The sequence below is a fragment of the Podarcis gaigeae genome (genome assembly GCF_964106915.1).
Source record: "Podarcis gaigeae genome assembly, chromosome: 14".
Classification (NCBI taxonomy): Eukaryota; Metazoa; Chordata; class Lepidosauria; order Squamata; family Lacertidae; genus Podarcis; species Podarcis gaigeae.
This window is the reverse complement of record NC_139690.1, coordinates 20182624-20210590: the sequence shown is the minus strand read 5'-3', so window position 1 is coordinate 20210590 and position 27967 is coordinate 20182624. Positions and strand designations below refer to the sequence as shown.

Sequence of the window (27967 nt, the reverse complement as noted above, 5' to 3'; positions counted from 1 at the left end):
ATGACTATTTAAAGTGGCATGATACTGCTTTAAAATGTATATTGCAGATGGAGCATCTGTTGGAAAGTGAATATGGGAAACCAAGGTGGTGGTGGGAGATGGAATGATTTTCTTTTTTTCTTTTTTGGGAGCCACCTTTTGTGTGTGCGGTGAATAAAATTATTGTAAATACCTTTGGCTGTGTGCGTTGCTTTCCCACTTTGCAGTGCTAAGGGTTAGCTGCACCTGCTGTAATTGAAAGTGAAAGCATTTCCCGAAGTGATCTTAATAGAGCACACTGTGAGCCTGAAACATTGACCAGAGGAAATATTTCACACAGCGTTCCTTAGCCTGAGCAAGATAGCGTTGGCGGGGTGAGGGACAGCAAGGTGGGGGAAAAGCTCGTCGTCAGCATATCTTCTGGAGCTTTGTTGCCGCCAAACTTTAGGAAACCGGGGATTGCTGGCAAGCATATAGAGAGCATCAAAGGGCTGCCTTCCAGCAATCGAGGTGTGTGCCTTGAATCCACAATGGATGAGCCATGAGCAAACTTCTGCTGCAGTCTGACAGTGGAGGCATTAAACATTGACACCCACATGTTATGAAACCTGTTTCCCGACAGGTGTGACCCACCAGCCCATAAAATGCATCATGCAGTCTTTACCTAGTATTGTCTTTCCTTCTTGAGAGCTCCACAGACAGCCTTTCTGCACAATGCCATAGCTCTGCCCTTGACGCCACACATAAGTGGACTCAGGCTACCCTGGGTCCAGACTTGTAGGCAACACCTCCACACACTCCTTTTGGCTAACTGTAAACAGCATTAACCCTCAGCTTACTAACTGGATAGGCTGTGGTCTAAACCACTGAGCCTAGGGCTTGCCGATCAGAAGGTTGGCGGTTTGAATCCCCACATGACGGGGTGAGCTCCCGTTGCCCGGTCCTTGCTCCTGCCAACCTAGCAGTACAAAAGCACATCAAAGTGCAAGTAGATAAATAGGTACTGCTCCTGAAATTTCTGTGTGCTGCTCTGGTTTGCCAGAAGCAGCTTAGTTATGCTGGCCACATTACCTGGAAGCTGTACGCCAGCTCCCTCGGCCAGTAAAGCAAGATGAGGGCCGCAACCCCAGAGTCATCTGCGACTGGACCTAATGGTCAGGGGTCCCTTTACCTTTACGAACGGGATAGTCTCTGCTTTTGTACTGCAAAAATTTGTGCTCACCGCCTCCAAGAGGTGGGAGGGGTTTGCAACAACATGCGGGCTTACCTGGCCAGGTGCCACCCACCTTGCTGCAGGGTGGCCGTCGCCCCGCCCCCATCTTGGCAGGACAATGGGCTGTCGGATGGGGGTGGGGCGAGGGCCAGGAAAAGGGCCGATGCTCTTCAGCCCAGACTCACTTTTTTTTCCTGCTAGATTCACCCACTCAGCCCTCCCTAAAACTATAACATGGTCTCCTTTTGCAGGCTAACCTCTTGCTTCCTAGATCAGCGGGCACTGCTATGGTTGTGAGATGGTTGCTGTATTCAGAACCGGGAAGGAATTTTGCTTGCATTGGCAGGTTTTGCCTTCTCCGTAGCAATTTGTCACAACTTTGGCGGTTTTTAGGCCTTGGTCAGTATCCTATAGTCTATCTTTGAGATATGGGGGGGGGGGTAACATCTTCATGCACCCACATGTGGCAGCATTTGCAGGGCCCGTTAAAGGGTTGATTGCGGGAGTCACTGACCCTAGAGCGGCGGCATATAGGTCAAACTCCCAGCTTTGGTGAAGTGGGAGGGCACGCTGTGTAAGTTCACGCTTTACAGTCCCCTCCCATTGCACCTGACTGCCTTGCACATCCTCAGCCCCTGTTGGGTTGAGAGGGATACCTGCCAAGGCCTAAGCCAAGGTTCCTACACCTGAAATTCAACAATGTTGTGGCCTAATTTAAACCCATACGTTGTTGTCGTGTCTCATTTCGGGGGGGGGGGGGTAGGCTCCGGCGAAAGGGTTTAGCGCATGGGCTTGCAAATTCTGTGTAACTTGCCTTGAGCTCTTGGAATGTTGGTTTTGTAGGTGAGCTTTCTTTAGCTTTAAATGACCTCCTTGGAGATATCTGAGAAAAACAGAAAGGAAAAGTTGTCCTTAACAGTCATTTTGGCACATCGTTACAAATAGATCTGTTTGTATATTGGTATGGGGTCGGTTGGAATTGGTTTTTTGTTGGAAATGTACAATTAAAAGATAATTAATGAGAAAATAAACAGAGAGGAAAGAGCCATTAGCTTGAGACCTGAGAAACACGGTTACAACAAACAGAATATTAAATTCGTATTTGCTAATGTTTACAAATGAGCACTCCACACACTTACGTTCCACTTACCTACCAGCCTTTTTATTTAATTAAAGTAAAAAAAGGTTGATTATAAAGACAATTTCCATTGTCTTAAGGAGCTGAATCGAGCTGGGGAATCTGCATATATATTTTTCATCATCCCTTCGTTGGGTTGGGCTCAGCTTGGCAAGGACAAGAAGAAAATTCTCAGACCTTCACAGATGATGCTTGAGTGGGTCTGAAGTTTTGAGGGCATTCGTGTGTATGTTGTCTGAATGGCAACTAGGGGAGAGGAAGTTGGTGAGTGTCTTTAGAACATCCCACTCTGCCCAAGCCATGGACCACAGTGATCACTGCACCAGGCCCAAGGCAAGTTTCTACAAACTAAAAGTCTCCAACAATTCCTTTATACTAAACAAAACCATGGTAGCTCAGTGGTAGAGCATCTGCTTCACATACAGAAGGTCCCTGTTTCAATCCTCAGTATTCCCAGGTAGGGCTGGGAGTGACTCACTGTTTGAAACCCCCAAGAGCTTCCCAACAGTCTTTGAAACATGTTGTTTAAGGAACTTGAAGGCTCTATAGAGCTAAGGAAGGAATTTAGCATTGCCAGATTCCACCCTCTCCCAAGTCCCCATTGCTTTTGTTATCTGTAGGTATGAGCAGGTGTCCATGCTTACATTTTTCCTGCTGCCAAAAAAGCTTCACTTGCAGATTTTTTGGATCAAGCTGATACAGGAGCAAGGGAAGCCCTTTTCTGTGATCAGCTAGCTGTCCAGCCAGAACTGCAAGAGAAAAACCACACACGATATAGACAATTCAGGCTGCCCAGCTAGTACAAGGCAGACAACTTGCTCATGCATTTATCATTTGACTCCTCCTCTACACTGGGTTATTGAACGCTTGGTGTCTGGAGATGATTGACATATGCACATTATAATACTCATCATTTCTGCAGTTTGCATTGTGATTGGGCTGGCCAGCTTAAGCTGCTGGTGAATGTTTTCCTAAGCAAACTATGTTTGGGGATGAAACAGGAGATTTGCCCAGCTTTGACCTGCCTGGATGAGAGAATCAAAGGCTGGTCCTGTGTCCAACTTCACACAGGATATTCCTCTTATTTGAAGGGCTGTCTGGTACAAGTCCAGTTAAACTAATCCTAAGAAGAATAAAGGTTAGGGGCCTTGAAGTTGCCCAACCACAGTTAACAGCGTTTGGACAGAACACTGAGAAGGCACAGGGCCATTGCCTGGTCACAGCCTTCTCCACTAGGGTGAGAGGTATTGCATTTCCATTTAAACTTTTGCATCCATTTCAAAACAAATTAGCATATGCAAGTGATGGGCAAACCAGCATCCTCTTCCATCCTCTCTTGTGTGTGTGTGTGTTGCATTTCCTCTTGTTTTGGCAATGTCACTCTACATAGCATTTATTCTGTTTCTCTTGAACGACACCTTGAGCATGCCTTTGCGGTGTGCGTGTAAGAGGATCCATGTCAATGTGCCTGGATGCCTGTTGTTTTGTCAGTAAGAAATACCACACAAATGCACATATATGTGTATGTGTGTGAGAGAAAGATGGTGATGGAGGAGGATGCAAATACAATAAAACTGCTGCTTACTGTTGATAGCTTAAAATGGTCAATGTGGCTCCTAGATCTGTGTGTGTTTCTTCCAAGCAGTGAGTTAGGGTCTTTTACCATCAGCAAACAATATTAGCTGTAGGCTAATAATAATAATAATAATAATAATAATAATAATAATAATAATAGAGCATCAGGTAATCTACTGACCAATGATAATGAAACGTGAAAGCAAACAAGCTCAATTCATCTGTGAAAAGAATCCTGTTCCCTCTTGGAACCATAGGTGGCGATATTTGCTCAGGTAAAGAAAGAAGGTGTATATCAGAGCTGAAGTTGCCCCCTAATAGATATTGCAACCCTTTTCTCCAGAAGAACATTTAGTGTATAAAGTCCAGCAGTTTTGCACAGAGTATTTATTTGTGTGTGTATCTATTAGAGGCAGATACACAGAGATTTGGGGAGGACGCAGCTGATCTCCAGTTGCAATTCACAAGAAAATCAGAATAGCTCCATATCATGAATCCATATTAGGTACTCTCCACCTTACTAATAATTTAAGAAAATTCCTATTGGATCAGACCCACAGCCCATCTAGTCCAGCATGGAAATGGCAACCAGACCATTCTCATCAACCTCAGCCGGTGTAGCTACCAGGTTGGCTCGGCTGGTCTAGGGGCATTCTGAGTGACACTAACAGGCATTTGCATGCCTTGGGGAAAGGTTCCTGTGTTTGATTTTCATCCAGCGGGGGCTCAGACTGGACACCTGTTAAGCTGCTTTGTGTGTGGCAGAGGAGGACCAAGGCAAAGCAGAGTCTCCTGGTTTCTCAGACCAACAAGAAAGCCCAACTCAGAAGCCTTCTGAAGTTGCTTTGCTGTGTTCCGGAATGTTGAGAGTCAGTGTGACACAATGATTTAGAGCGCCGATGTTTTTACTGATATTGTAATCTTGTGTGTTGTCTGCCTCTACTCTTATGAAGTGCAGATTATAAATACTTGAATGTGCATTAACCTCTTCCACACACAAAAAAGCCTTGGAATGACTTACAGATACAAAACTACATAAGATGCAAAGGCCTTTGCAATACATTTAAAACCAAATACATAAAGGCTTTCGCAATTCTGGGACCATCCATGGAAAATCAGGACACTTGGAGGTTATGTGGCTGTGTAAAGTGGTAGCATTGTGTTTTAAAGGTTTGCTGTTAATGTGGCTTTGGTGCATATGTCCTTCTTGGTGCCTGCCCCCCATGAAGGTTTGTGACCTTTTTGGTAACGGCGTTGTGGAACACCTTACCCCATGCAGTGCATCTAGGCCTCTACTTCTGATGATTTGGTTAAGACTTTCAAAATTCTTCCTGGAGAGCTTTGCTTTTCCAAGCAGATGAATTCTGTTCCCCCACCCCCTTTCCTGAACCTTCCTCTATTTTATACTGCATTACATGATCAGTCCTGTTGTTTTATGAAGAATTGTGATATTTTAATTGCTGAAAGCTGACCTGAGTAATGTATTGCATTAGAAGGGAGAGATATAAATCCTTGAATGAATGAATGAATTCAGGGCATTTGGCATATGGACAGCTTTAATGATAGTGCTGTTACAGTTTCTTAATCTGGGCTTGTGTGTGTGTGTGTGTGTGTGTGTGTGCGCACACACGCATACACGTGTGTTTACAATGGTTATTCTGACGATATTGTGTATTGCTTAAATTTGTTTTATTGCATCATATATATAATAAATTGTGCATATATGTGTATATGTATGTTGGGGTTTGTGTGTACAGAATATAAAGCTAGATACAAGTCCAATAAATCCAATCACATCAATCATATCATTTATGGTATTTTCCCGATATGTTTGAAGTGTTTCCTGTACATTATCTCTTCAACTCTCAGAGATGTGTAAGAAAATGGTTTTTTCCTGGTTAGTTATGCCATACATTTTCATTGTTAAATGTTTAGTATATCCCATTACTCTTTTATTCTGTTCCTACTAATTCAGAACCAGATAATTGGTTTATGTAACTTCCATTCAGTGTTATTTTCCAATGATTTCAGTGGGAGATCTAGCCTGTCTTCTGTTGCTTGTGATTTATTTTCATCCTGCTGGCATGAATTTTTAAAGCATTATGCTCCTCGCCCAGATCTACCAAATTTCAGATAGATAGGACAAAAGCTCCCTATTTAGAAGCAATTAAAAAGGTCCCCCCATCACAGCCTAATTGCTCTTTTCCTTCTCCTCTCTGTAACCTTTCTTGTGGCCTGTACAGGCTGTTCCAGCAGCGCTATTGAAACACATTTGGGACTCCTTCATTTGAATTCCCATTCATTCCTATAAATAAAATGACTGAAGCCAATGGAGCTTCTTTGTTTTTGTATTTCATTCGTTGTTTTTTTAAACGATTGCAAACTTTTAGCAATTCTTACAGCAGGGGGATCAGTCAGCAACCTGAAGCCTCTGGACCAAAACTGGTTTCTTGAATGCTGCTGCCTGTTGCTTTAGTTGTCAGTCTGAAACTGAAAAGAGATATGTAGAATGGAGTACCTGGGAAGAAATATTTGCTGGAAGGCTACTCAGCTAGCTGTATGTGGAAAGCGGGGGCAGGACCGAGATACCATCATGCCCAGAGTAGTCATCCAGGACAAACAGTTGCTGAACAGAGGATTGCAACAATTCTGCAACAACCAATACAGATGGACAAAGACTGAGGTCAAGAGATACTGGTTTGCATAAGGACAATGGGTTCAGCACTGAGAGAAGAATATTGGAAGCTGCCTTATATCAATACGTTCAGTATTGCCTACACTGGCAGGAAGTCACCTTGCAGGTTTTAAGACAGGGGACATTCCCAGCCCTACCTGAAAAAGCTGGGGATTGAACCTAGGACCTCTAGAAGCCAAGAATATGTTCTACCACTGAGCTATGACCAGTTCCCAGATTTAAACTTGGGGGGTATCCCAGATCACACCACAATCCCTTAACCACTACATCACAGGTTTCATATATGCACTGTCATAGACAGTGTGGTGTTGTGGTTAACTAGAACCTAGGAGAGCATTGTTCAAATCCCCACTCAGCCATGATGTGACCTTGGACCAGTCACTGTCTCTTAGCTTTACCTACCTTACAGGGTTGGTGTGAGGATAAACTGGAGGAGAGGGGAAGAACCCACGGGTGCGATTTTGAGCTGCTTGGAGGGAAAAAAAGTGACTGTAAAGGTAGATAAAATGTGGTAGGTTTATCCAACGATGAACACATTTAAATGATTATAGATTTATTGTGTGTGTATATGTGTTGCAGACCCTGCCAAAGATCTTGGACAAAGTAGCTCCTGTATTTCTCATGAGCAGCTGCAGCTTCCTGGTAGAGAAGTCACGTGACTCGACAGCCCGCGTGGTGGTTTGGCGGGAAATAGGAGTGCAGAGGAGCTACACCATGGAAAGCACTTACTGTGGATGCAGCCATGGCCTCTACAAGGTATTGTGATGCTTGCTTGGAAAACAAATTTTGTGTGCACCTCTTTCATCCTTCTTTATACACTATCCATGCAGGTGCCTGCCTGTCTGTCTGTCTTTCTGTCTTTCTTTCTTTCTTTCTTTCTTTCAAAAAGACCTACACAAAATCAGAATCCAATTCCAACTACTTGTAGCCAATGTGATGATGCCAACAAGACCATATAGCTTTGAACAGCTAAGGCTTCCCCACATCCTGGGAAGTATAGTTTGTTAGCAGTGCTGAGAGTTTTTAGGCGATCTCTGTTCCCTTCACAGAACTACAGTTTCTCTTCACAGGCGACTCTGGGAATTGTAACTTTGTGAGGGGAATAAAGGTCTTCTAACAACTCAAAACACCCTTAAGGAACTACAGTTCCCAGGACTTTGAACTTTGGGAAGCCATGACTGATTAAAGTGTTATGACACTGCAGATGGGTTGAGCTGTATATGTGTATCTCAGATCAGCAGCTAAAAAGAGAAGCTGAGGAATGACCTAAAACATTTTGATTGCTGACGGAGAAATTCCAAATGGTGCTTCCAACCCATGATGAAAAATACAAGCATGAACTAAATTATGGAGTGATTGTTACTCTTTAAAACTACTTCTGTGTTTTTTGCCTGAGATGGTAGGGCTGAGCCCCGAAAAAGACTTGGTTGTTTGCTTGAGGAACTGGGCATAGATCTTGCATGCAGGAGAAAAAGAATTGGGGCCAAAGAATAAATGTTTCGTTGGTTATATTAACAAGGAGCACTTGTAATTTAATTAAAACCAAATCTCCAACCTTCAGAAGGGCAAACATTAGCTCTTGCAAACATTTCCAGCTCATTCTTCTGATTAAATTACATGGAGGCTCGTTCTGCTAGGATATATTGGACAGAAGTTTTCATAGTACACAATGGGCTGTGGGGTTAGGATTGCCACATCTGATCTCACCCGCCTGCCAGAAAAATTCTTAGGCCAAACAGCTGTGTGTTTCTTTGGCTTGATTCATTCCACTTATATCCTGCTCTTCTTCCAAAGAACTTTGAGCAGCTAACATTTTGTGGCCACTCCATCTAGGCAGCTTATAATTATAAGCTGTTTATTGGTTCTTCAAGGGGAATGTAAGGTAAAGTGGCCTGTGAAAAAGCTGAGCGGGGGGAAGAATTTTGGTGCACCTTTGATGGAGGGATTTGGTGGTGCGTGGGTTGTGATTACCACATTGAGTGTATGTGGTGGCATGAGTAAGGATGTAAGAGGGAAACATTTTCCATTCTCTCCTGTATTCAGCAGCACTGTTTCCATTCACTGCAGTTCATCTGCCAAAAGCTATGTTCTTTGTCTGACTATCTGCTGTGGCAGATAGTTAATTATGTAATTAATTATGTAAATTAAATTAAAAAATTTATTATGTAATTAATTGCACAACTTATGTAAGCTATGTTGTCATTATATTTTCCCACTATATTCATTTCATTGCAAAGGAAACAGTGCAAACAGGGGAAAACTGTAGTCATTTACGTATCATTTGCAAACTGAAAACAACAACAACAACAATAGAGGATACTGATTGTATTTACTGGATTGATTTTTGTTCTGAAGGTGGGATGAATTAGTGAGCATTGGCACTTTCAGGTACTGTTTCTATTTTCACTGGAATTTTCTAACATCCTTAAGGGTGGGGCTCTTTTCACAAAGGCCTCAGTCACTGGCAGAGCTTCCAACAGTGATCATATCTCCTGATGTAGATCTTCACTTGCCCCTTCTTCCCTGGCTGGGTGGTAGGGGAGCACCATTTGTGGTTTGCCTCAGGTGCCAAAATGTCTTGGGCCAGCCCTGGAGGTTTTTTGTTTGTTTGTTTGTGTGTGTGTGTCTTTACATGGATAGAACATGAGCAAGAGTCACATCCATTGCTCTTACTATGTTTGCTTTTAGACGTGTCCAACGCTGGCATGTGGCTTCTGGAAGGTTGTCCACAAAGAAGTGGAGCCCTCAGGCTAAAAAAGTTTCCTCAGCCCCGTCAGAGGCCTTCAGTTCATTTGCTGTTCTGTTGTGAGTTCAGCAAGTTCTTTGGGAATTCAACAGGTTCAGCCAGGCTGCCAGCCTGAATCATGGAAGTGCCCCCATTATGGGTTACACAGTGTAATAATGGAGGTACTAAAAACACAGGTTGGGGTATGAGTTTCAGACAGGCATCACAAACCTGGTGCCCTTCAAGTGTTGTCTGCCTGCTTTTTAAGAATCAAGAGGAAGCATTTCTCCCTATCTTAGTGCTTGTGTGTGTGTGTGTGTGTGTGTGTGTGTGTGTGTGTAAATACTGCTTTTTAGTCTTACAGAGCAGGCAGATCACTGATCTTAGCGCTGTGGTACTCATCACTAAGCTGGAAGAAAAGATCCTACTGTCTTCTTGCTCTTTGAAGATTTTCTCGAAATAGAAGAGGGCTTCATTTCCTAACTGGATCAGGAGTAGGACAGAGGGGGTCCCTGACAGGCAACTTCCGGTGGCTTGGGAGGCTGGAAGTAGCCTCTGGGTTGCCCACCCCTGCTTTAAGTACTCCTACTGGCCCTCCACAATGAATAATTTGAAGGCACTCTGATGCAATTCCATCCCCTGAAGATCAGCAGATCTGAGCCTCATCAGTGTTTGGGTGAGGAATTGCTTGGGAACCCAAGAGATTGCTCTGAGTTCCTTGGAGGAAGAAACACAGCGATGCAACTCCATTATTTATCTCTACAAGGCATGTTCATTGGATGCAGCAAGTAAATAGATGGATGATTATTTAGCAATCAAATTTATGATCAGAGTCAAGGGACCATGAAGCTCATTACAAACTCCATAGAGTTGTCACTCCACGCATCAGTGAAGCGTAGCAAGGAGGAACCAAGCAGCTGTTCTATGCGCACACAGAATTCCAGGACAACCGTGCGGGACAGAAAACACAGGAGTATATATGAAGGGAATATTAGGGAGGGAAATGGATTTGCTCTGCTTGGCTGGAACATACTAAACACATCCCACTTGTGAGAACAGGGACACCCATTTCCAAACCTACACCTGGAGTACATGGGTGGATGTTGCAAAAAGCTGTTTCTCAATGACCAAGAACAAAAAACATGAAGGGCCAGAAGTAAAAGTGGGTTTAAGGAAGCTAATTCTCTCTTTTTATGTTGCTCCAACATTGTGGGCCAAAAGAGCTTATTATTGCAAATTGTGAGAACATGAGTAGCTCTGACCTTTATGCCCAACCTCCAATCTCCTTCCTAAGCCAAGGGCAGGCTCAAAACATTTTGATGCAGGAAATCTGGTTGGTGCCCCCACCATATAAGGGATGTAGAAAGGCCTTGCTTTGCATTCTGTCCTGCATTCTGCTTTGCATTCTGTCCTGCATACAGCTTGCAGCTCTGTTTCCGTTCCACAGTTCGTCTTCAGTCAAAAACTATGTTATTTGTCTTGCTGTCCACTGTGACAAAAGTATGTGACTTATGTAATGTACACAATTAATTAACTAAATTAGGTTGTCATTACATGATTCCACCCCATTCATTTCAGCGCAAATGGGGGAGGGGAAGTAATGTACCGTTTTGTGGGCTGAAAGAAACAATAACAGCAAATACTGATAATTTTTGCTGGGTCAATTTCCATTCTAGACGTGGGACAAATAAATGAACATTGGCAATTTGTGCTCCATTTTCACCAGACCTCTCTGACATTCCTGAACCCCCGCCCCACACACTTGATCAGAAGGCAATTCTCTAGCTATAACATCATTGAAATGGGAAGAAAGCCTATTAATTTCTATGAGGCTTATGGCTGTGGATTCTCTAGTGAGTTTGTTTGCTTACTTATTTGTACTTTAAAAATCTGTCTCCCCAGTTCCTCTCAAAGGAAACCAGGTTGTCAAAGAACAAAAGAGGAGAACAATGGGTTCTCTTGCCCAAAAGTATGCTGTGCTTTTTCTCCCAACTCTGCTACCCTTCAAGGCACTTGGAATCTGTAATCTGAGGCTGCTGCTTTTCCATGCCATATGCTAGAGTCCTGTGTTTATTGTGACCCATAGGTTACATCAAATGTTTATGCATTCTGTGCCACTCTGATCTTTTTGTCAGTCCTGCGATGGAACTATGACCCTTCAGGAAGAAAACCTCCAGAGACATAGCTCCTGCTAAAGTCGGACACAGCTATATAGGAAAGTTTGCACTAAGTGATGCAAGAGAGGCAAGTTTGCTTGCAGAAGGCAGTGCACTAAGCCGGGTAACGAAGCTTGCACTAAGCTGGACTCTGCAATGTAATAAAGCTTGCACCATGGCCAACTATTCAGTTGGGAGATGCATGACTAACATGAGGATACCTTGCTGTTCCTCCAGTTCAAAGTGGCTGTTTATTAGCTAGGGAACATAAGAAGCTGCCAGGTCAAAGCATTGGTCCATGTAGCTTAGTCTTGTCTATCCCAGGACAGAAATACAGTGGTACCTTGGGTTACAGACGCTTCAGGTTACAGACTCCACTAACCCAGAAATAGTACCTCGGGTTAAGAACTTTGCTTCAGGATGAGAACAAAAATCATGTGGCGGCAGCAGGAGGCCCCATTAGCTAAAGTGGTACCTCAGGTTAAGAACAGTTTCAGGTTAAGAATGGACCTCCAGAACAAATTAAGTTCTTAACCCGAGGTACCACTGTAGTGGACTTGTGGACCTCCAGATATTGTTCAGCTACAACTGCTATCATCCCTGACCATTGCTGGCTGGGGCTGATGAGAGTTGGGAGTCCATCAACATATAGAGGACCAGAGGTTCCCTATCCCTTCTAGTCCACAGCAAGGAGAGTCAAGCCTCTTTTCAAGCACAAAGCTCACTGGGTGACTGTGGGCTGGTCACTTCCTTCAGCCCAGCATACCTCACCGGACTGCTATGGTGGTAAAATGGATTGGGTGGATGGGGGAAACCATTTATGCCACCACTCTGAGCTCCGTATAAGAAGGATGGAATACAGAAGTGTAGAAAATCCTCATTTGACCTCATGTTTGAGTCACTATCATCATGACTGGCTCTCTGAAGAAAGCTTCATGTTCAAGGATATGAATTTCAAAAGGCTCAGCTCCCTTTTGCATTTCTGTAGCACTGTCTGTATTTTCACTGGCATGGGCTAGAATGGACCACCATTATCCAACGGATAGCCTTTGCTGTTCTGTAGAATATCAGGAATATATCCACACTTATTTTCATTCTTCCTCCCAAGAACCCCAGAACCCAGCCACTCTGTTCCCACCTTGGCAACAGGATAGCCATGAGAAGCCTACAAGCAGGATATGAGTGCAGGATGTGATTCCCAGGAACTGGTATTCAGGGGCATACTGCCTCCAACAGTGAAGGCAGAACCTAGTCATAATGGCTAGTAGCCACTGATAATGGCTAGTAGCCACGTACACTCCAACAATGTGGAGGGCCAGTTCATGGCATAACTGTTTCCAGATGCAGGATGGATCAGAAATCCTGTCCTAGCAACACAGTTTTTACTTGCATCCCTATGGTGTGCATAACATCTGGCTCAGTCCTGAGCTTCAAATTTTGTCGAAAGTTTTCATGCCTAGCCCTGACCTGGTGTCAGACACTGGGTACTTGGGGAACAAACCAGGCACTCCATAGGTCTAGGACTTTGCGTAGCAGGTTCCAGTACTCCTGGTTCCATTAGAAGAGAAGAGTTTGGATTTGATATCCTGCTTTATCACTACCCGAAGGAGTCTCAAAGCGGCTAACAACCTCCTTTCCCCTCCTCCCCCACAACAAACACTCTGTGAGGTGAGTGAAGCTGAGAGACTTCAGAGAAGTGTGACTAGCCCAAGGTCACCCAGCAGCTGCATGTGGAGGAGTGGGGAAGCGAACCTGGTTCACCAGATTATGAGTCCAGTGCTCTTAACCACTACACCACATCAGGAGAGCCTCGCAGTCAATGGCCCTTGTAGCCCAGCATCCTGTTCCCATGTTGACCAACCAGATGCTTCTGGGAAGTCCACAAGCAGCAATACTTGCCCTCTTGTGTTCTCCAGCAGCTGATATTCAGAGGCGTACTGCCTCTTGAGAGTGAAAGCAAGGCAAGGTTGCATGAACCCCAGAGGGTGCCCCGGCAATTCTACACGCGAGACACCATTTGGAAAGAGAGGGAAGGAAATCCTGCCCTTTTTTGTTCAGGTCCATAAGGAAGCAGATGAATTATAAAGCAGCATAAAAATTTCCACTCGGAACATATTGCAAATGATTGCGGTATGTTGGAAAGCTCAGTCGCAGTTGGATCATGAGGTTATTATTGTAAGGTCATTTTTTCATTTCCCCCCTTTCCCTTTTTTGTTTTGTTTTTTTGTTTAGCATCTCCATTTATCCAAAAGACAGAGGACACTTAAAACATGCCCAGGGGTGTATTTTCCCCTCTTCCGTCGTAAGAATATAAATATGTTTGCAGTTCAGGCAGCTTTCAAGTAGTTCCAATCATTTCTCCCCCGTACACTAAGTCCCTGATTTGTTAGTCCCAGAATGAAATATCATTTCTTAACGCTGACATTTATGTTGGAGCTACATAAGAGAACATAAAGCTATTACCTTCCAATAATTGATATTTTAATGCCTTATAACTTACTAGTAAAATGCCCTCCAAATGGTGGAAATATGTATGGAAGTGTCACTGTAAAGATGGGTTGTAACAAAGGAGCCGGGAGATAGGCTTGTCCAAACCTCTGTTGCCCAGAACCCTTTCCCTGGGATCCTGTTCTCCCCACTCTCAAACCCTTGGAACCCCCACTTCTGCATCTGCTACTCCATGTCCTCCATTTTCTCCTAAGAATTCATAAGAAGAATAAGGACACAAGAGGAGGCTGCTGGATCAGGCCAACCAGATGCCTATGAGAAGCCCACATGCAGGACCTGAGTGCACAACAGCACCTCTTCCCTCCCAGTGACGTATTTAGAGGCATGCGCCCTCCAACAGTGGAGACAGAACATATCCAGTGCAGTCTTTAGCATATGCGCCGCCGGGGTGCAAAGATCCGCCCTGTGCCTTCAAATTTAGTTTAGCCCCCAAATTAACTACTATTATGATGTAAGAGTCAATTTTGCATGCATGGCGCTGTTGAGTCTGACAAGCGCTGCCGTTGTGAATGACAAGAGTCTTTGGTAAATGAGCGCACAAAGTCGAAAGTCCTTTAGTGAAACAGTAGGTATACATTTCAGTAATACCTAGGTATATACAGTGGTTCCTCGGGTTACAGATGCTTCAGGTTACAGACTCCACTAACCCAGAAATAGTACCTCGGGTTAAGATCTTTGCTTCAGGATGAGAACAGAAATCGTGCAGCAGCAGCGCAGTGGCAGCAGGGGGCCCCATTAGCTAAAGTGGTGCTTCAGGTTAAGAACAGTTTCAGGTTAAGAACAGACCTACAGAACGAATTAAGTTCTTAACCCGAGGTACCACTGTATGTATTTTGTTTTTCTAGCTTGATCAAAATTATTTATTATTTCATAACCGGTAGATAGCTAAGAGCTTAGGCAGCTTCAGCTGCGGGCACTTGGCGCTCCCCAAACCCCTTGCACCCCCACATCAAGACAGCCCTAAATATATCCTTCAGGATTAGTAGTAATTGAGAGCCTTCTCCTCCATGAATTTGTCTAATACTCTTTTAAAGTCATCCAAGTTGGTGGTCGCCACTGCCTGTTGTAGACTGAATCCCATCATTTAACTCAAATATTTTCCCCCAGTGCTGTGCTGGTTGTTGCTCTGTGCTGAATGTCCACATTCATCCTTTTGCTCCTGGAGCTACTTGGTATGATGGGTATTGTTCCTTTGCTTATTTCAAAGAAGTTAGCTTGCTATGCAACAAGATGTGAGAATGAGGATTGGAGCACTAGCTGTTATAAATACTAGAAATTAGTGTAATTCGCCTATGCTTTTCTCAGGAGAAGGGACAGTCAAGAGGCTCTGGATCCCCTCCAGAAATGAAAGGCTGCTGGTTCTCCAAAACATAATATATTATCTCCTCTCATCCATCTCTCTGACAATTCCTTTTCAACACCAGCACTGACTATGCAAAACAAAAAAAATCCTTCCAGTAGCACCTTAAAGACCAACTAAGTTAGTTCTTCAAATTTAACTGACTATGCAGTTCAGGAGGAGACAGTGGTCAGACTCTAAAGTTTGGAGACCAGGTCCTTCAAACAGAAGAACCAGGCTGGACCAGAGCCAAGATTCATCTAATCCACAGTCTGTTCCCACAGTCGCCATCCAGATACCTATGGAAAGTCTGGAAGCAGAACATTTACACAATAGCATTTATTTATTAATTTATTTAATACAATTTGTATGCTGCTTGATTGTTAAAAACGAAACCTAAAAGCAGTTTGCATTCTGTTGGGGAAGGAGATGCTGTTTCTCCTTCCCACCCTGCCTCCTAACTACATGCTTAATTAAGTTTTTTAAAACCCCCAGTTAAACATATAGTTTTGAGGTGGATGCATGTGGAAGAGACACATTCCACTTTGCATTTGGACCAATTCAGTTTCTGGTTCAGCTCAGTCTGATGCACAGCCCTACTATTTATGTTCTTCTTGCTCAGAGGTGTGGGACATTGTTGTATAAAACTTCTCTGTTGTTAGTTCAAGGGGGGAAAAAAAGGTATATAGAAAGGAGAATTCCCTGGATGCCAAGATCCAGGTTTGGGGCAAATACCCCAGAGAACCCCAGCAGAGATTTAAAACCACAAAATATGCAGCAAAGCCGAGTGTGGAAATATAGGCTGTTAGGCTTTTAAAATATGCCCTTGTGAGTTCCAAAACTTCCCTCTTCCCCTAGCATAGAAAAAGACCAGATGTTTGGTATGTTAAAATACTTACTTGTTTACTTACAAACACTTCAAGGTCTAGTTCATGTGCTTTCCCATACAGCATTCAGAAAAAGTTGCACAGGCAGTAAAACATGGCTTACTTACAGTGGTAAAAGTTTCTAAAGTATTGGTACAGGAACTCAAGAGAGGCTTGTTAGAGCCATGTGGTCAGAACTGGAACAACCGGCACAGACCTACTCACATATTGAGCTTCTCTGCTAGACTAAGGTACAACAATATGATTGATATAGGTGAGTGGGAGTGACCTCACTAACCCTGGCAGGACAGCTCACTCTATGGTGTTAACCCCTTCAAGCATTAATTAGATGTAAGCATGTTGGTTATATGAGGCTGGTTATCCCATAGTTAGCATCTGGTGAATGTGCATGAGGATATTAATCCTCTCCTGCTTCATTATTCAGTTTGTTTGTAATGCCATTTCACCTTGGTAAAACGGCAAAATGCCAGCTTTAATTCTCAAAACCCAAACACTGGCTTTACGAAGAAATTGACCAGCTTGCAAATATTGCTGCATCTGCTGAAAATAAACCACTATGGGACCAGCATTGACCCTGAAAGCTTCAATCTATTTATTGATGGTGGGCTTGATCCAGCAGAGCTTTGCAGTAAAAAAAAAAAAAAAAAAAAAAGAGTCAGAAACACTGCAGAGACCTGGCACCAGGTTACAGTGGTAGGAAATTGTATGTAAATACTTGAGAGCAAAAAGCTGGGGGGGGGGGGGATGCTGTGTGCTTATTGCTACTCAGGAAAGTGGTGTGCAAAAAGCAACAAGGGAACATATGTGAAATACATATGTTCCTGGGTTGCTTTTCATGCCTGTCCTGGAAAGGCAAAGGGCTACTACCCATATACTTCCAGAAAGGATTACCACATTTTTCTGTGTATAAGATACCCCAATTATAAGACAACCCCTATATTTTTTAAAACCCAAAATTAAGAAATTAAGTTGTTTAGCTTTTTGGGGGGTGGGGGAGGTCACTTCTGCCAATTGTTCACCTGCCTGCCCGCCACTGCCAATCGCTTGCCACAGCCACTGCTGATCAAACACCTCGCCACAGCTGCCAATTGTCTGCCCACTTGCCACCACCAACAGCCCACTCGCCCACTTGCTTCAGCTGCCAATCACCTGCCCATCTCGCCACAATCGCCAATCACCCGCTCAATTGCTGCTGCCAATCTCCTGTTTGCTGCTGCCATTAATCGCACATCCCCCTCTGCATTCACTATCCGTGTATAAGACAATGTCCAATTTTTGCCTATCTCTCTCTCTCTCTCTCTCTCTCTCTCTCTCTCTCTCTTTAGCAAAAAGCATCATTTTATACACGGAAAAATACGGTATTTGGAAAGCAAATGTGTTACTACTAGTAAGAATAATGAATCCCAACTTGGGAGAAAGGTGGGATATAAGTATATTAAATTAAACAAATCTACTATATATTTTGGAAAGTGATTTGTTTGTTTGTTCTCTATACGTTCCGACAGGTCTTGAGCTATTGTCACCAAACTTGGCAGAAGAGTGGGGGCAGTGCTCTTTGGCAGTGTTTGCATGTTGGCCACCATTTTGAATCAAGACGGCAGACTGAAACATGGCTTTGGTGTGACATAGGTTTGGGTATCTCCCTACAGGCAAATATAAGAATCCTTCCAGCTGCTCACCTGCCAGGCAGCAAGCCAATAGACAAGCAAACAGTGCCATCTATGGCTGGAGAACCTGTGGACCTCCAGATGTTGCTGGATTTCAACTCCCTGCAGCTGCAGACAGAAGGGCCAATAGTCAGGGATGAAGGAAGTTCAACATCTGGAAGGCCACGGGTTCTCCATCACTTGTGTAGACAATGGTTTTTATGTTTATCCCGGGAAATAAGAACCACCAAGAGGTAATGTGGCATCTTTGTTGGAGCAAGGCAGACAACTCTAGCTATGTTTTGCCCCCAAGGAAAGGACTGTTGTTGTATCTTTGCATCATTTGTGATCATCTTTGGGTGTCAATGAATCCTAAGTGGTAATCCTAAGTAGTAAGGAGTAAGACAGTGGGACCTACTAGAGAGTAATGGACCGAGCAATCCTGAGAACACTTCAGTCTGAAGAGTACTTCTTATGCAGTTCAAAACAGCTTCTCCCAATAGCTTCCTCTGCAGGGGGAAATAATACAAAAAGTGACTTCTTCCTCACCAAGGATATTGGGATTTGCATTCTCAGCCTATATCCCCAGGAGGAAAGACATGTGGGAGTGACTGCTGCTGCCTTTGCTGTCATTTCCCTCCGCAATATGTTTTTTTTTTTTTTTTGCCTTTGGGGAAGGAGCAGGAGATGGCAGCAGTGGGTACCTGAAGGGAATATTTCAGGTGTTCAAAGCCAGCAAGGGGGAGGGGGCCCTCAAGGCTTTTCAAGTGCTTGCATGGAATATCCAAAAAGCTGTGACCAGCTTTAGAGAGAATGAGAAGGTGATCAGTCATCCCTATGAGGGAGTAAATTCTGCAATCTGAGCCCCACTTACCCGGGAGTAAGCCACACTCAATTCAATGTGATGTACTTTTTAGCGGTTGTGGATAGGATTGCTCTGTGTAAGTCCCGTTGTGATAAGCAGGGCGTATTTCTGAATGACCAAGCATAGGGTCAAGCTGTGGGTCTACAAATCCTGTGCACTCTTATAAACAAAGGAAATATGCCCCCTTGAACTTATAAGGATTGTGCTTCATAGGTTCTAGCCTACTTTCTCTCCAATAGCTCTAGCCCCTGCTTGTCCTTGATAGTCTATTCTGCCATACCTAGTTATTTGCATTCATACCAGATGTTCCCCCTTCACTTTCTTCTCCTTCCCTCTCTTAAAAATGCACCTGAACCTTTCATTCCCCTTCCTAGACCAAATTCATCATGTGGTGACTCCTGCCGCTTGTGTATAGCTTGACTTTCGGTTCCAAGTGAAGGGAAAGTTGTCAATTTAGAATTCAAAAATTAGAATCCCATTTTTTAAATTTTTTTGGGGGGTGGGTGGGGAGGATAGAGATTATGTCAAAAGTGTGAAAATGACACAGTTTGATGTTGGTGATATTCTAATAAGAAAAAAGAGTGACCCTCCCCCCACGCCCCTCCCTGGCTCATTTTAAAGTCATTTTGCTCCAAATTGCTGAAAATTAAATCGCAACACTCGGTTGATCTCTGCCGAGCTGCCCTGCCTGTGCATCTGATCAATGGAAATGCAATAAGCCAGCTGCCCTTAAGGAGCAGGAACAGAAAACCAAAGAAACTATTGATCTCATGCAAGGTTTTATTCTACTGAAGGAAAAGGAAGAAAACTCTCTCCCCCACACACTCTGTTTGCTGTTCACCTCTGATTGAGTCATACAGCCAAGTGTTTCTCTGCTGAAAGAGGTGCTGAGGGCAGAGGCTAGAATGCCCTTACTCCCTTGGCTTGAAAGTGGCAAAAACAATCAGAAAGGAACCTGTTTGCAAGGGCAGGGAAATGGTCCTCCTGTCCCCATCTGCCCAAAGGTTGACGGCATGATGAGGTTGATACCCAAGGCCACACCTGGTCTTTCTTACTGAATTATTAGGGCAACAAATCTCTGAAGTCTCTTGTCTTCTGTCTTCACTTTTGCTACCTGGAACTGTTTGCAGCAGGAGACACTTGGGTAGTGATGGCAGAACCACAGCCTCTTGTGATCGGTTTTTGGTATTTTTATAAGCCACCTCTGTCTTGGTTCATGCCCCATAAGGGCAGAAGCAGGGAGCCCCTTTTTGTACAAGGTCCACAGTTCTTCCTGATGTGTGAAGTGGCAGAGCGAATGGAGGCAAAAGCGAATGGAGCAATATTTGAAAATTGTACCTTTGTGCAGAAGGCTTGTTTCTGGGAAGAAGAAATGCACAATGGCTTTTCCCACGTTTTCGAAAATATAAAATCCAGCTGTTATCTAGATCTGTCACCATCCCAAGACTGCCGTAAAGGTAAAGGGACCCTTGACCATTAGGTCCAGTCATGGCTGACTCTGGGGTTGCGGCACTCATCTCGCTTTAGTGGCCGAGGGAGCCGGTGTACAGCTTCCCGGTCATGTGGCCAGCATGACTAAGCTGCTTCTGGTGAACCGGAGCAGCGCACGAAAACACCGTTTACCTTCCCACCAGAGCGGTACCTATTTATCTACTTGCACTTTGACGTGCTTTCGAACTGCTAGGTTGGCAGGAGCAGGGACCAAGCAACGGGAGGTCACCCCGTCGCGGAGATTCGAACCACCGACCTTCTGATCAGCAAGTCCTAGGCTCTGTGGTTTAACCCACAGTGCCACCCGCGTCCCAAGACTGCCTTACACCAGTTCAATTTTTCCCTGTGTAGCTCTTTGGCATCCACTTTCCAAGGTCTCAGATAGAGGTCCATCAAGTCACCTGCTCTTTGATCACAGAGATGTTAATCAAATCATCCACTTACCAGCATTTGTTTAGCTGGTCCTAATCGAACTTGGGACCTTTTGCATGCAAAACATGTTCTCTGACACTGAGCTAAGAAATATGGGCCTTTGGTCAGATTCTGCAGAGGAGATGAATTGTACCTTCATCATACATCATTTCCAACCAAGGGGAGAGTTTCTAGAGTACATTCCTCCCTCGCTTCTCAAGTACCCAATACTCATATCCATATTGCCAGCCAATTCCAGACCATTCCATCGTCCAATGTCCCCTTCCACGGTCGAATTGCCTTGTGGATCATTGAGCGTACCCTTGTATTAAGCAACCTTTTAGGATGCTGGAATGGAATTTTGCCCAGAGTCTCCAGGCCTTGAAGAAAGTGATTGACAACAAAACACGTTTCAGATCAAGCTATGAACGGATTACTCCCAGCAACAGGGAACAACAAAAATGAGTTTAAAAATGATTACAGATACTACTCTGGTCTCTTTTGAAGTGGATTTTACTTGTGATATGGATTTCTCTTTAAAGAGAGCCTTTGGGAGAATGGAAAGGAGAGAGTTTCCTCTGCCCACCATAATTTTTTTCTAACTGGGGGAAGCTAAACAGATCTGATTTTCTCTTCAGCTTGGATTGAGACATGGAGATAGATCTTAGAAACAATTGGTGCCAGTGATGGCAACATAGGGGGAGCATGATAGCTATCAGGTTTCATCTGAGACATCACTGGTAGTCCTCTGAAATTTTAAGGACAACTTGAAAGCATCTGGTAGTGACATTCCAAGCAGCTGACATTTCTATCACAAAGGCTTCCCATATGAATAGCGTTAGTTAGACAGTTCACTCCTCACAAGTGAGTGAAGCAAAGAGAAGGTTAGGCTTGAACAGGTGCTCTCTCAGGACTCAAGGACACCACCAGCTGCCTTTAGACAACTGCTCCTTAATTGTCAGTCATTTCTGACTTGAATACACAAAACAAGTTGTGGCAGTGTTGAGTTGAAAGCAAAAGAGCCCTGAAATAATTAAAGCCCTGGAATAATTAGAGGCTCATGCTTTGTTTTATTTCATGGGAAAAACCAGTAGCATGGTCCTTAAGCTTGCACCCAAGCAAAGATCTGACTACCAACTGCATATTCTGGAAACAGCTGAAAAGGTTTCCCCACATAGTTCATCCACGTTGACTGGTTTTTCCCATGTGAAGCATTTCTCTTGAGAGCATAAAAGTCCATCAGTGTAGGTATAATTTTATGCAGGTTAATGGAGTGACAGTCACAGAGTCCCCCTGTCTCTATAAGCAATGCCTTTTTCTTTCCTTCTTCATCTTCTTCTTCGTCATTATTATTTCACACCAAGAAACCCAGAAGGCAGCAGCAAAGAGCTTAATAGAATAGGATCGCCTCTTTATAAAAAAAATGCCAGGGCTAGTTTGGAATGGAAGGCCACATTCCTTAAACAGGACAGGCTTCTTGTCTCTTTTCAGGAGGTAAGCACAGGAGCTGGCTGCTTGTCAACTGCCAAGTGGTAGTCCATCTGCTAAGGTACCCCATGGTGCCGTCTTTGGAGAAAGGATTCCCCTGGCACATGCTCAGGTGGATTTCAGCTGTCACTCATCCCATCTGCTCCCAGCTCCCATGTTGATGGATTCTGGCATTAGGTGCTGGAGGAATACACTGTTGTGCTCAGACTTATAATGCTAGTGGAAGTAGCGCAGTAGAGACTTTAAAGGGATAAAATGGCCCATTTAGTCCTTCTACCACCATGCCAAGCTTGATGTAGCCTCAATGTACTTAGGAACAAATGGAATTGGGATTTTCTGAAAATCTTGACATTGAGCTTATTGCCACAGGTTTTCTTTTTTCTAATTCCCATCTTGCTCCTTGATCTCACTAAGGTGGTTTTTTTTTTAGTTGTTCTGCTAAAAATATATCATCAGCATAATTAAGGTGCATTGTTTTCTGTATTATATACACCTTATTATGTTATAATAGTGTATACTTATTGAACACTTCTACACTCCAGGTTTCCTAACATGAAAAGCACATAAACAGATAATGCAACAGTCCATATAACTCTATAAAAATATACAGCTTTTATACATCTAACTGCATATTATTTTACACATGATTAATTATATGTGTGTGTGTATGTTTGTGCATAAACTGTTTCCCCATACCACTTTATATTTGAAAATTATTATTATTATTATTCCCCCTCCACAGTAACATCTCCCAAATTTGTCACAAAATGAATACCTAGTTAAAAAATAATAATTCTTGGCAGCATTAAGCATAACTTACAAGTAGCTGATTTACTCACCTCCACCTAGGGCAATACAGCATCGTACTAACAGCAAGATAATCCCTGCCTGCCTGCCTTTCACTCAGGTAGGGCCTTACTCTGTACTGGTTCAGTCTCTCGAATTGAGTGGTATCTGCAACTTTGCAACGTGTTAAAAACATTGCAGTTAAGACTCTCACTCTGGGCAGCAAACACACAGTTTCAATTCCCATCCAATAATACATTACTGACGGTCTTCTGCTGAATCACAAATCCTCGTGCTTCTAGAAAACTCAGAGACAACTCCCTTTGGGGTCACACCATCAGGGTTGCCCATCCCTCTTATCTAATCTGTGGACAAGAAGACAAGAGAGTTAGCCGCCGTAGTTTCCACTCTTCTCTTGCTCTGGAATTAGCAATGGCATCCTGGCTGGCAGGACAACTGGGAACATGGTAGGCCATCCCTTGCCCTGGGACTCCTTACCAGCAGCAACAGTAAACAGCAAATCTGATCAATGACATCTCAGAGGTGAGGCTGCAGTGTCGTGACAACTCAGTGCTAGATGCAGAAGGCTGGTAAAGATCAGTTCAGTTGAAATGGCCAAATTCCATGTATAAATCTATTTAAAATAGATTCATCCTCCATCCCTTCGAACAAAAAAGGGCATAGGTTGCAATCCTACACAGAACTGAAGCACAATGGCAAGGGATAAGAATCCCTTAGCTAATTTTGTGGTTGGATTTGGTTGGGTTTTTAAAGACAACATCAAGTGTGGAATTATTTCTCTCCATCTAGTGAACACCATCATGACCAAAGCCTGTTGAAATCAATGGAAGCAGCCTCTTATGTTTCCAGCAGGTCATGATTCACAACCAACTTTAGCCAGATTGTGACCACTAGATTTAGCAAGTTAGCCTATGTAATCAAGGGATTAGATGTTTGTTTTCAAAAAGTATGTCAAAATGTAACTTCAAAAGGTATAATTTGAACATTTTCCAATGCAAAATTTATTTACTTTTTAAAGTGGTGATAATTGGCATTATCCAACATTAATCCTATTCAGAGCATACCCATTGGAATTAAATTACCTCAGTAACTCAGTTCTATTTGTTTAACTGGGTCTACTCTGCCATCATCACTAAAAAATTCTTTCTTTCTTTTTTTACAAATTTCATAATCAAAAAGAGAAGGGGGAGTGGGGAGTAGAGAAGTCCCTGCTGCATAGAGCTTCATAATCCAACCTTTTCAAATATGTGAGCAATTTTTTTATCTTGAAACTGTAAGCATGCTTGTAATGAATCTTATGGATGCTTACTCAGATGTAAGTCCCAATTGAACATATTATGGAGGAGGTGTGTAAAGGATCACAACTTTTAATGGAAATAGGTTTCATCCAAATCGAAGGCGCTTACTTCCATGAAAATAAGTTTAGAATCAGGTCTGTCCATTTTATAATGGCTTTGAATATGAGGCAGAAGGCCCTTTATATCAGTCTCAGTAACAAAATAGCGTGCTTAAAATTTCTAGAATATATGTAAACAAAGAGAAACTGCTGGGGCCGATTTAATCAAGGTTGGAGAGATTTATTTGAAACTACTGTTGTTACAGGAGAGAAACCACCTTGGTTTATTTTGCCTTGCTTTGTTTATTTCCTCTGGGATCCTGGGACCAAAATTTAATATCTAGTTTTATTCAAAATTGCATTAGGAGTGAATTTAGAGCTGTGACTTGGGAGAAAATTACAGGAAGCTTTCCATCTTACAATGATCTCTGCATGGGCAAGAAGGTTGAAACAAGGTCTGTCCGAAATAGTGCTTGGGCCTCCAGGTTTCCTCACCGTGAAAAGAAGTCTATGCAAGGACAACCAAGAAGAGAGGGAGGGGGTATGGCCAGAGACAGTGGCGGAGCTTCATGCTCCGGGGGGCGGAGAACAGGTGGGGGCGGGGTTGACACGTGCCCTGGGGGCGTGGTGCGCTGCCCATAGGGGCGTGACATGCGTCCTGAGGGTGTGGCACACCACCTGTGGGGGCATGGCGCCCACCGCGAGCGGGGGGGGGGCAGCTGTGATGGCACTCCACCGGGATCATGCTGCGAGGGACAGTACGTTCCCCCCACACTCCTCTTCCTCCGCCACTGGCCAGAGAAACAAGGTACGAAGATGAGCAAAGACTCTTTCAGCTACTTAGGATTCATTTCAACTGAGGAGGAAGGTGACAGTGTTATGCCGTAGCTCAGTGGTACAGCACCTGCACAAAGTCCGAAATTAAATTCCTGGCCTTTCCAGGTAGGACTGGGGGAGACTCCTGTCTGAAACTCTGAAGAGCCAATTGATATTTTCGATACCAATGATCTGACTTGTTATATGGCAGCTTCCTATGTTACCATGGAAGCCAAAGACCTACAGGTATAGGACAGTATACACATTTAATTAAGAATAAGAATAAAAACAAAAGGCTTTAGGAAGAGGTGAGTTTGGAGAATGGATGAGACAGAGAGGCATCTTATTGCTGTCCTAAAAGCATGAGGAGCATCCAAGGATAAAGCATATTGTTTAAAAGCTTACGAGGTCTTTGGGCATGTGAGGATGGTACAGTTGGGAGACCAAAGGTCATGGAGAATATTAGGACTGAGAAATTGGATGGGGTAAGGCCATAGAGAGCTATGGAATCTGAGACAAACTGTTCTTTTCATTTTCCATCTTGCGTCAACACTTGACCTTTCCTTGCCCTTTCTGAACGACTAGGCTTGCAAATTGAATTTTGAATCGGAGCCTAGAAGACAAGTGGATGATGCATCATCTCGGCCTGTCTTATGTAACATACAAATGTTACAACAAGGGGAGAAATGGCTTTGGACCACAGATTGTAAAGACAGCTTGGGTTTTGGAAGCAACATCAAAGTCCTCTCCATGTGGAATCCTAGGACCTCTGTTTCTCTTGCTCCATTAGCAAAAGGCCTGGTTCCCCCTTTAGTGGGAATGGCACATCTTAAATCAGTTATTTCCTCTTCACTGCTGACAGGTTTTTGGGCATCACCCAGCCTGTAACTGGAGAATAAGCCCTACACCATATGGTTAAATTACAGCATACAAGCCCTACAATGACAAGGATGAGATCAGAATAGAATAGATCTGAATCTGTGGAGGTGGGAGTCATCCAGTGCTTTTCAGGTCCATCATTCTTGGCTGGGGTTGAGCAAATTGAAACTACCCTGCTGTCTGCTATGTTGAAACAATTTTCACAGATCTGCTATTAGCTTTTTGTGTGTGTAGTGGGGGACAGCATCTAAACACCTTATTTCGGGTGTGCCTCCTACAAACACTTACTCCCATTTACTCATTAAGGAATAATGATGTTCCATTTTGCAAACAAAGCAGACCACAATAAATAAATAAATAAAATACGTTGAAACACAAGGGTCTCCTTGGGATTTCTGTCCGTTTCCTCCAGGAATACAGAGTGTTTCTGAAAAAGCACCAGTGACCTTCCAGTGATCTCAGGGCTTGTTCCTCCAGGATCCTTTTTCACCCTAATGTGATCACTGTCTTGCTTTTCTCCCCGTGGATTTCAAAACAATCTGTAAGTTTCAGAAATATCAGGTTGGAGTTGGTCTGGAAGGTGGTCTCCACAGAGGGTGGAAAGGGATTAGAAGATGGTCCCCCACAGGCTGGTGTGTTATTGTGTGTGTGTTCTGCAACATGTTTGTGACACAATAATAATGCTTTCGTGGTGGTTTTATTTGGCTTTATTAGTTGTGCTGTGATGCTTCCCTAATTCAGCCACATTCTTGCTGTCCGAAGGCGCTATAGCACAACAAAAATGGAACCAAAATAAACCAAAATGCTAGGTTAGCTTACTTGCATTGTTTTTGTATGGATTTATTTTCTGTATTTATTATGCTTGTGAGTATTTACAACTCTGTGTGTGTGTTTATGTTTTGAGCTACTCTGAGCATTGTTCTGTAAAAGTACCGTATTTTTTGCTCTATAGGATGAACCGGACCACAAGACACACCTAGTTTTTAGAGGGGGATATCAAGAAAAAATATATTTCCCCCCCTCCCCAGCCCCAAAGAGCCTCTCCAGCTGGGGGAGGCTGCACAAGGCTAAAGAGGAAGCCAAGGCAGCAAGCGGGATGGATCGCGCTCACTGCCTTGGTTTCTTTAGGCCTGTGCAGCCTCTCCTGGCTGGAGAGGCTGTGCACGGCTATGGCAATTCCCCCACCTCCCGCAAAAGCCCACAGGAGCCGTGCACCCTTTAAGGAGCGTGCGGCTCCTGTGGGCTTTTCTATGAGGAGGGAGAAGGGACTGAATGGCTGCGTGAGTCCCTTCTCCCTCCTGGGGAAAAGCCCTCAAGAGCCGCGCGAAGCTTGGGGGCTTTTCCTGCCTGCCTGCCTGCCTTTCCCCTGCATTCACTCCATAGGACGCACAGACTTTCCCCCTTAGTTTTTAAGAGGGAAAAAGTGTGTCCTATGGAGCGAAAAATATGGTCAATCAGATGGCTCAGTCTGTAGAGGATGTGATTCTTAATATCAGGGTCATGGGTTCAAGCCCACATTGGGCAAATAAAGATTCCTTCATTGCAGCTGCTTGGCCCACTTGGCAAAGGTGTGTTGTCACAACAAAAGTTATAGATGCCCCAAATGACAAAAAAATGAGTAGGCCTGTAAAATGGAAGGTGAAAGTGAAGAGCAGGAATCTGGGATTTGTGGCCTTCCATAAATTGCTGAACTCCAGCTCCCACCAGCCCCAGGCAGAATAGCTAATGGTCAGGGACATTAAGAACTGAGAGTTATGTACTAAGCTTGGATCCTCGAACAATAGGCAAGTAGGATCCTAGAATGCAACAACTGATTGGCTTGCAGGAAAAGACCAATCAGGCTCCAGGAGGGAAGCAGAATCAGCCTATTAGGCTGGTAGGATCATAGAATGTAACAACTGATTGGCCTGTAGAAAAAGACCAATCAGGCTCCAGGAGGGAAGCAGAATCAGCCAATCAGATGGGACTCATTATGTAAATAATGTATATAAAAGCCTGAGGTTGGCGGGGGGC

General features: G+C 43.8%; 1 protein-coding gene across 2 annotated transcripts in view; it reads left to right on the top strand.

Moving 5' to 3' along the window:
• Positions 1–27967, top strand: part of AGBL1 (AGBL carboxypeptidase 1) — a 399614-nt gene that overhangs the window by 208343 nt on the left and 163304 nt on the right. For both annotated transcript variants that reach the window (XM_083712535.1, XM_083712536.1), the window contains exon 21: positions 7180–7356. In XM_083712535.1, the coding sequence (XP_083568661.1) occupies positions 7180–7356 (177 nt within the window). The remainder of the gene's footprint in view (positions 1–7179; positions 7357–27967) is intronic.